The sequence below is a fragment of the Callithrix jacchus genome, chromosome 4 (assembly GCF_049354715.1).
Source record: "Callithrix jacchus isolate 240 chromosome 4, calJac240_pri, whole genome shotgun sequence".
Taxonomy (NCBI): domain Eukaryota; kingdom Metazoa; phylum Chordata; class Mammalia; order Primates; family Cebidae; genus Callithrix; species Callithrix jacchus.
In genome coordinates, this window is record NC_133505.1 from 16943230 (window position 1) to 16955315 (window position 12086).

Genomic DNA, 12086 nt, shown 5'->3' on the forward strand with positions numbered 1-12086 from the left:
ATAACTAATCCAGATCCTAAAACCATACTATAGATCTTGGCACACATTGCGATAACATTTTCCAGTATCCAGAAGGATATTGTCATGGACGTTGACTGAAACAGGCTGGCCAGCATCTTAAATTCTTTCCTAGCATGGAAGATCCTCTACTGTGGGCACCAGTGGCTCTTTTCCGCTAGGGCAATGTGTTCTAAACATTTTCATTTATGCCATGCACAGAAAATAAGATGTGTATGGTACTCTGTGAATGCACAAGACTGCTCACTGTTGGAAGGGACCGCTTCTGGAGGCTGTAGCCACCCAAGGCCCACACTGAGCTGAAGTTATTGATAACTTAGCATCTCTGTAATGCAGCCATTGGATAAGCTGGGAATCCCTGCTTGCTGGTGGACTCTGACATGGGCATGCAATCTAGGCTTGGTGACTTTGAAACTTGAGTGAGTGGTGTTAAGGCTAGTGGTCAGAGAGATGCGAGTCCAGGTGGTGAAAGTGGCAGCTGGCAGTGATTTCTAGGACTGGTGCTGGGGTCCAGGCAGACTATTTATGCAGCCTGCTTCCTTTGGTCTTTGTCTGTTTTCAGGCCTTGTTGTCCAGCCTTCTGGTCAATTCTGAGAACCATCTAACATCTTTCCAGTAAGTTCCTTTTTTGCTTGAGAGAGCCAAAATTGGTTCCTATTGTTCGACACTGAGAAACCCAGCAGATACAGATACTGAGTAAGAGTAATACATGGTAAAGACTGAAAACATAGGTTCAAGAAGGGTGTGGATATGTTCACGGCTAATGGATTTTTACCATTTACATCTCTATGTACAGTTCTATTATTTTCATAATAAAATTTACTTTTATTATGCATTATAATAAAAATACACTACTTTTAATAATGCATTATAATTGTCCATTATAGAAACATTTTACAATTTTTCCTTCATGTCTTTTTGGTAATGATTTTGGCAGTGCTATAATTATCGTATGGCTTCTTTTCATGTAGCACATCATAATCATTTTTCCAAGTCTTCAATAACATACTTTTAAGAGGCCATAAAATATCTGTTTCAGGCTGTGCTTGTGTAAGAAGCCTGGAGAGAGTGGGTCTCAAACCGGGACCGAGACCCACTGACTACGTCAAGAGGAAGGAGTGTCTTCTTCTAATTGGTTGGCCTCTTTGACACTTCCACTGCCCGGAAGGGATACCTTAAAAAAAAACAAATTGGCACTAATGTGTTATACGTGCTCCTGCAGCATAACTCCACGGAATGGGGTATGTAATAATTTCTTCCAGTCCCTTCATGTTGGGCATTTGATTTGCTTTCATGGTTTTTTTTTTTTTTTGAGACGGCTCTGTCACCCAGGCTGAAGTGTAGTAACCTGATCTGGTCACTGTAACCTCTGCCTCACAAGTTCAAGAGATTCTCCTGCCTCAGCCTTCCAAGTAGCTGGGATTACAGGCACCTGTCACCATGCCCGGCTAATTTTTGTATTTTTAGTAGAGATGGGATTTATCCATGTTGGTCAGGCTGGTCTCGAACTCCTGACCTCAGGTGATTTGCCTACTTTGGCCTCCCAAACTGCTGGGATGAGCCACCGTACCTGGCAACTTGCTTCCATATTTAATCTACCATTAATACTTCTTGTTGAACATTTTTAGGCCTAAAGTGTTTTCATATTTAGATTGTGTTGGCTTTTTTTTTTTGATAGATAAGTCAGAAGGCATGACTCCTTTATGTTTCCTTAGAAATATAACCAAGTATGTAGTTTTCCAAAAGGACATTATCAATGTTCTGTACCTCCTTCTGTATGAGAAAGTACCCATGTCACAGCATCCTCCCCCACAACTGAAATCATGAATTTCTTGATGGAGAACCACCAGTTCCCCCTTATAAAATGCTTCCAACAAAATGTTAAGACAATTCAATTCCTTTAGCTGTTCCTAAGATATGGAAAGTTCTAGATAGTCCCTAAGTGTGCTGACAGAAAAACAGTACATCTTCATAAGTAAAACCTTGATAAGTGTTTCAAGAAAGTTTAATGAGGCCTGGAGCCCATTTATTCTACCATGGCTATCGTACATTTAAATACAGTTTGGCTTACATCGAACTAATTGTCACTGTAATAAAAATGAAAGTGTTAGAACACTGTAAATACAGTGACATCATGTGATTTAAAGTGCAGTGGCTTAAAAAAAGTCATCAAACAATAGGTTAAAGTTAACTGGTATTTCTATTAAAGTACAACAGAGTCTGGATGTGGTGGCTCACGCGTGTAATCCCAGCACTTTGGGAGGCCGAGGTGGCTGAGGTCAGGAGTTCAATACCAGCCTGGCCAACATGTTGAAACCCCATCTCCACTAAAAGTACAAAAATTAGCTGGGTGTGAGCACACACCTGTAGTCCCAGCTACTTGGGCGGCTGAGGCAGGAGAATTGCTTGAACCTGGGAAGCAGAGGTTGTAGTGGGCCGAGACTGCACCACTGCACTTCAGCTAACAGAATATCTCGTTGTCTGGGTAATTGAGGGAGAAATTCGGCTAAATGTCTCTGTTGATTGTTCTGGCCAGATAATCTTGGCCTTAAATTAAATCACCTTTTGCCTCCCTTCTTCAAAACGAAATAAATCATTTTCTCTTCGGCAAAACATTTATTTGGCCAAATGATTACCATCGCATCTCTGGAAGCAAACAAAATATCAGAATTTACATCATCTAATTTACACATGCAAAGTCCGATTTTGCCAGCTAGGGAAGGGATAAGCTAAACAAAGGGAAGTGGTGAAAACAAAGTAGTAACGTTATGATGGGTCAGAGAGCAACACTTGGCAAGTTGTGCCAAATTCGTCAACGAAGCACTCTATTGGGAATTGCAAAGTAGGAAGTCCTATTTTTGACTCTGCTGACCTCAGTAAATATTTCCTTATTTTAAAAATGGGCATAATTTTGTTACCTAAGAATCCTGTTATGAAAACTAACGAGTCTATAAAATGTTCTGACGTCTCTAGAAGCCCCTAAACACACACTGTAATTTTGTATTCACACAGTGCCTGCTTCTGCTCATTGAAGATATGCCGGTCTTTATTAATGACACCTTCTACCACTGTTAAGTTCACTGTGAGTCCTCGTAAAATTAATAAATGAAACAGTCACTATTTAAAGTGGGAGAATGCCTTCAGAAGTGGTTTCCACTGTCCATATGGTCAATATCACGAAATCAAACACTGTGAAGTACCAAAGGCAACATGTTCCTCTTTGGAGGGAGGCGGCAAACAGGAACGCGACTGGGGCGAGAGCTCGCAGCACAGCGCGGGGAGCCTGAGCCGCTCCGCTCGCCCCAGGCCAACGGGTCCCAGAGCGCCCCGGGACCCCGGCCCGCGGCGGCCCCAGCGGGGCTCGATTACTCTCGCCTGGGCGAGAAGCGGCGCCTCAGCTCAGAGGAGCCCTATGGTAGGGAGGTGGGGCGACAACAACAAAAAGAAGTCAAGTGGGAGGGGATTCGCTGGCGAGAAGGGCGACGGCGGCCGCCGAGAGGGGGGAGGCGTACACCTCCGAAGGGACCTGCGTCGCCAGGAGCCCCGCGACCCTGCCGGCTAGCGACTGGTGGGCCCAGGAGGGCGCCTCGCGCAACCGGGACCCCCGTGGCCCGCCCCTCGCGCCGCTCGCGCCACTCTCGCGGCTCCGTCCCGCCCCCTCGCCTAGCGCCGCCCGCGCGCAGCGTCTCGCGCCGGCCCGGCCCGCCCGCCGGGAAACAGCCGCGAGAGCAGCGGCCGCGGCGGCCGCCTGCGCGCCTTCCCCTCCCGCGCTCCCGCGTCGCCCCCGCCCTCGGCGCCTCGTCCCCCGGCCGCGCGCCTACGTTCCGGCCAACGTTCTCTCGGGGCCTCCGGGGCCCGTCGCCCACTCCCGCGTCTCCGAGCCCCTCAACCGCCGAGCTCTCCCTGGGCGCGCGACCCGCCGCCTGCTTCCGGGGCGGGCGGACTGGGCGCCTGGTGCCGGCGGCCGCAGCGACAGCGCCCCCGGGAAGCAGAGGAGGAAGGAGAGAAGAGGTGGAGGTGGCCGCAGGCTGAGTCGCGGCCGGGATGTCCGGGCAGCCGCCGCCGCCGCCGCCGCCGCCGCAGCAGCAGCAGCAGCAACAACAGCAACAGCTGCCGCCGCCACCGCCGGCGGCCTTGGCCCCAGTCTCCGGAGTCGTCCTGCCCGCGCCCCCGGCCGTCAGCGCCGGCTCCTCTCCGGCCGGCTCGCCTGGCGGCGGCGCGGGCAACGACGGCTTGGGGGCCGCGGCGGCCGCCCTGCTCCTCCACCCTCCGCCGCCGCCGCCCCCGGCCACCGCGGCCCCGCCGCCGCCCCCGCCGCCCCCGCCGCCCCCTGCTTCGGCAGCCGCCCCCGCCAGCGGGCCCCCGGGCCTCGCAGCCGGCCCCGGCCCGGCCGGAGGCACTCCGGCCTCAGCCCTGGTGGCGGGCAGCAGCTCAGCGGCCCCCTTCCCGCACGGGGACTCGGCCCTGAACGAGCAGGAGAAGGAGCTGCAGCGGCGGCTGAAGCGCCTCTACCCGGCTGTGGACGAGCAGGAGACGCCGCTGCCTCGCTCCTGGAGCCCGAAGGACAAGTTCAGCTACATCGGCCTCTCTCAGAACAACCTGCGGGTGCACTACAAAGGTACTGGGCGTGTGTCCTGCGGTGGGAGTGGGGCACTGACCCGACGTGGCTGGCCGCCGCCGCGCGGCTCTCGACCCGCCCCCGACCCCCGCCCTCGCGGGCTCTGCCCTGCGAGGCCATCGCCGCCGGTTGTGCCACCCCGGGTGGGCGCGGGGTCGCGATGAAGGGTCCGAGGGTGAGGGGAGAGATTCTTGGAAGAAGAAGGTGAGTAGAATGCTCCGGGTGGAAAGGAGCTGGTAATCCTAGGCCAGGAGCAGGACACCTTGAGGGAATCCGGTATGACAGGACAGAACTCGCTTTCCGATTTCCCTGGGAGATAAATCTTGGGGCTTGGGTAGAGGAATCCACGGACTCGGAGTTGGGTTACATTGTTCTCCAGGTGGTGGGTCAGGCGTTCTCCTCTTACATGGGGAGAGGCACGATCCTGAGGTATGATTTCTAATTAGGAGAGAGCAGGGATGCACAGGGGGAGGAGTGATCAAAATTAGGCCAGAGATTGTCTAGGGGGACAAAAGGACAAGGAGCCCAAGTTTGCCCTCAGTATATCTTAGTAGAAGCATCCGGAGGGTAAGAAAAGAGAACCCCAGGAGCACCCGTTTTCTTAGGAGACCAGAAACGTACCCCTCCCGATTGGAAATGCTCTATACAGGTCCTTACGTGTTGATATTATATGAAGTCTTGTTGAAAACAGGGATGGAACATAATACAGCTTAATTTTTTTTTTTTTTTGAAATGGAGTTTCCGCTCTTGTTGCCTAGCCTGGAGGGCAAAGGAGCTATCTCGGCTCTCCACAACCTCCACCTCCTGCGTTCAAGCGATTCTCCTGTCTCGGCCTCCCAAGTAGCTGGGATTACATGCATGTGCCACCACAGCCGGCTAACTTAGTATTTTTAGTAGAGACAGGATTTCTCCATGTTGGTCAGACTGGTCTAGAACTCTAGACCTCAGGTGATCCGCCACTTCGGCCTCCCAAAGTGCTGGAATCACAGGTCACCGCACCCAGCCAAAGGGCAGTTTAGTATTTTAAAAAAAATTGGCTTATGTTTTACACCTGCAGTTAAAAACAACCACCTTAGGCTTGCGCTTGCCCCCTTCCTTCCTCACCTGCCTCTCCTAGGTTAAAACAAAGCTAAGCAAATCAGTTGTATATAAAATTATGAAATGCTAAGGGAACTATTGAAATATGGCCCAATTTAATAGCATGCGTCAAGTTTAGTTGTATGGAAAAATTACCAATCTAACGTTGTCAGTCTGTCTGTAAACACATTTCGGGTTTTAGGCCTCAAACCTAAAGCAGCAGCTTTTAATTCAAGGCATCTTTACTTTGATTGGCTACAAAGGGGTCTACTCAGATCTTAACGACAATTATGTAGAGGGATAAATAGCCTGGTGGTTAAATTCTTATACAGGACTGAAATTTGATCAGCACCTTGTTAAGTAAGTTACTATTTATCAGAAAGGGGGAATGGCAATAGAAATGTACCAAATGATTTGGCTGTAAAGAATCACACAAAAATAGGCCTTGTTGAACATTCTTTTTATTTTTGCCATGGATCCAAAGAAGTACTTTTAAGTGTTATCTTTCTTAATCTAAATGTCTGAACATTATATTTACAATATCCAGTCTTCGTTTTTTCTTAAGTTAGGACATTTTGTTAGTTTCCTTGTGAAGTATTTCTACTTTTGTGTTTTAATTTGTGTGAATGGTGCTATGTTATGAAGTGTTTACTTCTGATCTGGCCAGAAAGCTATTGTTAGATGTGACAGAATTTTATTTTAAATTTATGGTTGACAGTAAATAATTTGCTCATAAAATCAGAGCCATTATAGATGGAAGACTACTGAACAAAGAATCCTAGGTTTCCTAAGTTCTGCAGTCGTTTGTGGTTGTACATATTTTACAAGACTGGGCCTCAGTTTCTTCCTCTGAGTGATGCATAAGCTGAGCTAGATGATTGGTAAGGAAATTTCCAGCTCAGAATTTCCATGATGTCTAAGATTTGTGATTACTATTTATTTAGTACTGTAAGGTGTCCTGATTAATTTTACTCTTTTACATAAAGTTGATGATTTAGGTCAGAGAAAAATATATGTTTATGTGAAATTAGTTGGAGTTTGGAATATTTCTGACACTGCTGTCTCAATTGTTTTTCTCCTTGGCCTCTTTATTTCTCTTGTGTAATACTAAGATTCACTTTCTGGAAACATAACTCTTTTATAAACATAAATCATTATTTCTGGAAGAACAGATTTTGTTGTTATCCTTTTTATTTTCTTTCTCTCTTTTCTGTCTTCCCTTTGTCTTTCCCTTACCCCTTGTCAGAAACAATCTCTTTTTTCCCCTTCTTCTGCCTCTTCCTCTTGTCTTGTTACTGTAGACTCGTGTGTGTCTGTGTGTGTGTGTGTGTGTGTGTGTGTGCGCGCGTGCATGAGTGAGAGTTATCTGTTGTTTTTGTTGATTTTCCGTGTGTCTTCTGAGAGGACTGTGCCAAATGTAGTGGGCAACTCTTTCCCAGTAGCAGTAGCAAAGGAAGGAGCAAAGGAGACGAATCATAGTATCATCAGTATCACAAGTGTCAAAGTGGATAATAACACTTTAAAGTCACAGAATAAGAAGAGTTATTTTTTTTTTTGAGTCAGAGTCTTGCTCTGTTGCCTAGGCTGGAGTGCAGTGTGCCATCTCAACTCACTGCAGCCTCCACCTCCCGGATTGAAGTGATTCTCCTGCCTCAGCCTTCCAAGTAGCTGGGACTACAGGTGCGTGTCACCACCCCTGACTAATTTTTTGTAGTTCTAGTAGAAACAGGGTTTCACCATGTTAGCCAGGATGGTCTCGATCTCCTGACCTCCTAATTTTTCCACCTAAGCCTCCCAAAGTGCAGGATTACGGGCGTGAGCCACCATGCCTGGCTAAGAAGAGTGAATTTTTATTTAACCTGTCATTGTGCTGCATTGATTTTACCTAAGTATTATGAGACACTTTCAACATTAAAAACTATTCATATATTCATATATTACAGAATTTCAAAAAAGTGATTATAATTATTTTCCAGAATGACGAGGATTTTTTTTTGTCTTTGAAATGTAAGTATTTTGCCTTCTTTTGCTTTGAAGGTATTCTGGGGTTTTTTTGTTGTTGTTCTGGTGGGTTTTGTTTGTTTGTTTGTTTGTTTGTTTTTTCTCTTGTGACAGGGTTTCAGCTCTCTCGCTTTGGTGGAGTGTGGTGGTGCGATAATGGCTCACTGCAGTCTTGACCTTCCAGGCTTAAGGGATCCTCCTTTCTTGATCACCCAAATAGCTGGGACCACAGGCTTTTGCCACTATGCCAGGCTAAGTTTTAATTTTTTTCATGGAGATGGGGGTCTCACTGTGTTGCCCAGATTGGGTGTTAAACTGCTAGGCTCAAGTGATCCTCCTGCGTTGGCTTCCCAAAGTACTGGAATTATAAGCCTGAGACACTCTGTCTGGCGTGTATTCTGGTTTTTTTTTTCTTTTTCTTTTTTTTGAGACGGAGTTTTGCTCTTGTTACCCAGGCTGGAGTGCAATGGCGCGATCTCGGCTCACCGCAACCTTCGCCTCCTAGGTTCAGGCAATTCTCCTGCCTCAGCCTCCTGAGTAGCTGGGATTACAGGCACGAGCCACCATGCCCAGCTAATTTTTTGTATTTTTAGTAGAGATGGGGTTTCACCATGTTGACCAGGATGGTCTCGATCTCTTGACCTCGTGATCCACCCGCCTCGGCCTCCCAAAGTGTTGGGATTACAGGCGTGAGCCACCATGCCTGGCCCGTATTCTGTTTTTAAGATGTTTCTCTAGGCCGGGTGCAGTGGCTCACGCCTGTAATCCCAACACTTTGGGAGGCCGAAGGGAGCGGATCACCTGAGGTCAGGAGTTGGAGACCAGCCTGGCCAGCAGAGTGAAACCCTGTCTCTACTAAAAATAGAAAAATTAGCTGGGCATGGTGGTGGGCACCTGTAATCTCAGCTACTTGGGAGACTGAGGCAGGAGAATTGCTTGAACCCAGTGCAGTGGGCCGACACAGTGCTACTGCACTCCAGGCTGGGCAACAGAGTGAGAGTCTGTCTCCAAAAAAAAAAAAAAATAATAATAATAATAACAATAGACATGCAGATAGGGTTGATTAGATTGCAGAGGAGTAACAACAGGGTGTGTATAGTATATGTTAAGTTTTTTGAAAGGCATTTTGCTTAGCAGTCACACAACTATTGAAGAACCCAGGGATAGCCCCTCTTATTTTTGAAATTGTTGTCAATATTGAGTAAGTACAAATGTGACCAGTTTAGTCTTAGTTATAATGATAACTTTATTCTACTTTAAAGAATTTTAATGAGTATGACAATAAATTTAGTCCAAATGTTTCAACAACAGATTGCATGTTTATATTTTTCTGGTTATTACCACTATTTGGATACTTTATAGAGTGTTTTGATATATACACACACCACTGGATCTGGACAGGATCCTGGAATTTTCATTTTAGATTTTAGAGAGTGGTAGCACCTGGAGGTTAGATTGTTCCAGTCATAAGTAAGTCAGGACTGAAAATTTTCACTGACCGCAGATTTAGTGTTCTTTTCGCAATACCATAGTATTGCCTCTTTTAGTTCATATGAGACTTAATTATCTCAAGTAGATAAAATCCTGTGATCACATTTAGAACTTTTAAAGAATAGTTGAGATTAAAAATACTTACTCTGGGGGAAAAAGATAACTGGAACACAGTACTTCAGAAAGGTCCAGACACCTTGGTTTTACTGATTTAGGACAGTTTAGGAGAGATGCAAGATAAATTAAAGTTGGTAATTATACGAAGCAATGAAATAGTGAATTTTGGCGGGTGTGGTGGCTTACGCCTGTAATCCCAGCACTTTGGGAGGCCAAGGTAGAAAGATTACTTGAGCCCAGGAGTTCTAGGCCAGCCTGGGCAACATAGTGGGACCCCATCTCTACTCCCCAGAATTAGCTGGGCTAAGTGGCACTTGCCTGAAATTCCAGCTGCTTAGGAGGTTGAAGGAGGAGGATTGGTTGAGCCCAAGAGGTTGAGGCTTCAGTGAGCCATCATGGCCTCGGCGACAGAGTGAGACCCTATCAATAAAAAAAGAGTGAACTGCATTTTTTTCTTTGTTTTTTGAGACAGTCTTGCCCTGTTGCTCAGGCTGGAGTTGCAGTGGCCCAATCTTTGCTCATTGCAACCTCCACCTCCTGGGTTCATGCAGTTCTCCTACCTCAGCCTCCAGAGTAGCTGGGATTACAGGCACTTGCCACCACGCCTGGCTAATTCTTATATTTTTAGTAGAGACAGGGTTTCATTATATGGGCCAGGCCGGTCTCAAACTCCTGACCTCAGATTATCTGCCCGCCTCGGCCTCCCAAAATGCTGGGATTACAGGCATGAGCCACTGCTCAGGGCCTGAATTGCACTTTTTTTTTTTTTTAAATGGAGTCTCTCTCTGTCGCCAGGCTGGAGTGCAGTGGTGTGATCTCGGCTTACTGCAACCTCTGCCTCCCTGGTTCAAGCGATTCTCCTGCCCCAGCCTCCAGAGTAGCTGGGACTGCAGGCATGTGCCACCATGCCTGGGTAATTTTTGTATTTTTAGCAGAGACGGGGTTTCACCATGTTGGCCAGGATGGTCGTGTTTAGCAGAGACGGGGTTTCACCATGTTGGCCAGGATGGTCGTGTTTAGTAGAGACGGGTTTCATCATGTTGGCCAGGATGGTCGTGTTTAGTAGAGACGGGTTTCATCATGTTGGCCAGGATGGTCGTGTTTAGTAGAGACGGGTTTCATCATGTTGGCCAGGATGGTCGTGTTTAGTAGAGACGGGTTTCATCATGTTGGCCAGGATGGTCGTGTTTAGTAGAGACGGGTTTCATCATGTTGGCCAGGATGGTCGTGTTTAGCAGAGACGGGGTTTCACCATGTTGGCCAGGATGGTCGTGTTTAGCAGAGACGGGGTTTCATCATGTTGGCCAGGATGGTCGTGTTTAGCAGAGACGGGTTTCATCATGTTGGCCAGGATGGTCGTGTTTAGTAGAGACGGGTTTCATCATGTTGGCCAGGATGGTCGTGTTTAGTAGAGACGGGTTTCATCATGTTGGCCAGGATGGTCGTGTTTAGTAGAGACGGGTTTCATCATGTTGGCCAGGATGGTCGTGTTTAGTAGAGACGGGTTTCATCATGTTGGCCAGGATGGTCGTGTTTAGCAGAGACGGGTTTCATCATGTTGGCCAGGATGGTCGTGTTTAGTAGAGACGGGTTTCATCATGTTGGCCAGGATGGTCGTGTTTAGTAGAGACGGGTTTCATCATGTTGGCCAGGATGGTCGTGTTTAGTAGAGACGGGTTTCATCATGTTGGCCAGGATGGTCTTGGTCTCTTGACTTTGTGATCCGGCCGCCTCAGCCTCCCAAAGTGCTGGGATTATGGGCATGAGCCACTGAGCCCAGCCAGAATTGCACTTTTTAATTGAAGTGTTATGAATAATGTCTAACCAAATAGGTTGAAATTTTGTTATGCTTACTCTCTCTCTCTCCCCTACGCGTACCCCCAATCATTAGTCCTTTAACACTTCTAAATATAATTGCCTGTCTAATTTCTTACACTTCTTAAGGTTGAACAAATATTTCAACAAATAACTTGCTTACAAGTACAAATGTCTGTTTACAATTATGGGGGTGATATAAAAATGTTTCTTAAAATGAAGGAATTCAAAAACTATTCGCCAGGATTTTGGAAATTAGCTTTAAAAATGCCTATTGGTAACTGCAAGAATCAAGTGAATCTAATAATCATACAGAACAATAGACAATAATCTTGTATATTCTTTTTTTTTTCTTGAAATGGAGTCTTGCTCTGTCATCCAGGCTGAAGTGCAGTGGCACAATCTCTGCTCACTGGAACCTCTGTCTCCTGGGTTCACGTGACTTTCCAGCCTCAGCCTCCCTAGTAGCTGGGATTACAAGTGCCTGCCACCGTGCCTGGCTAATTTTTCTATTTTTAGTAGAGACGGGGTTTCTGCATGTTGACCAGGCTGTCTGGAACTCCTGACCTCTCCTCCTGCCCTCGGCTTCCCAAAGTGCTCAGATTATAGGCGTGAGCCACTGCACCCGGCCTGATGATACATATTCTGCTAGACTAGATAATTTATATGTGTTTCTTACTATTTATTTTTTATTTAATAAGCTTTTAGTGACTGTTTACTTTGTGCCAGATTCTAAATACTCAGTGGTGAATAAGATACTATCATTTCAGAGAGCTCAGAGGACATACAGTAGTAAGGGAAATATTACAAAGAGTACTATGGAGGATAGGAGGAGCATCTAACCCAGACTGACATTGGAAAGAATAAAGGAAGTAGGTATCTGGTATAGCTTCTTGGAGGAGTCGAGGCCATTGGTCAGTCTTAAAGGTGAATAGGATATAGGAGAAGG

At 46.8% G+C, this 12086-nt stretch overlaps 1 protein-coding gene across 3 annotated transcripts in view; it reads left to right on the forward strand.

Annotated features, from left to right (window-relative positions):
* The window catches only part of RANBP9 (RAN binding protein 9), a 173388-nt gene that overhangs the window by 65500 nt on the left and 95802 nt on the right, over positions 1-12086 (forward strand). The window contains exon 1 of one of the 3 annotated variants that reach the window (XM_035294871.3): positions 3718-4636. The exons of the other annotated variants lie outside the window; for them this stretch is intronic. Within the exon in view, the coding sequence (XP_035150762.1) occupies positions 4063-4636 (574 nt within the window). The 5' untranslated portion in view covers positions 3718-4062. Of the gene's footprint in view, positions 1-3717; positions 4637-12086 lie in introns of those variants that run through there. 3 annotated transcript variants of the gene reach the window in all.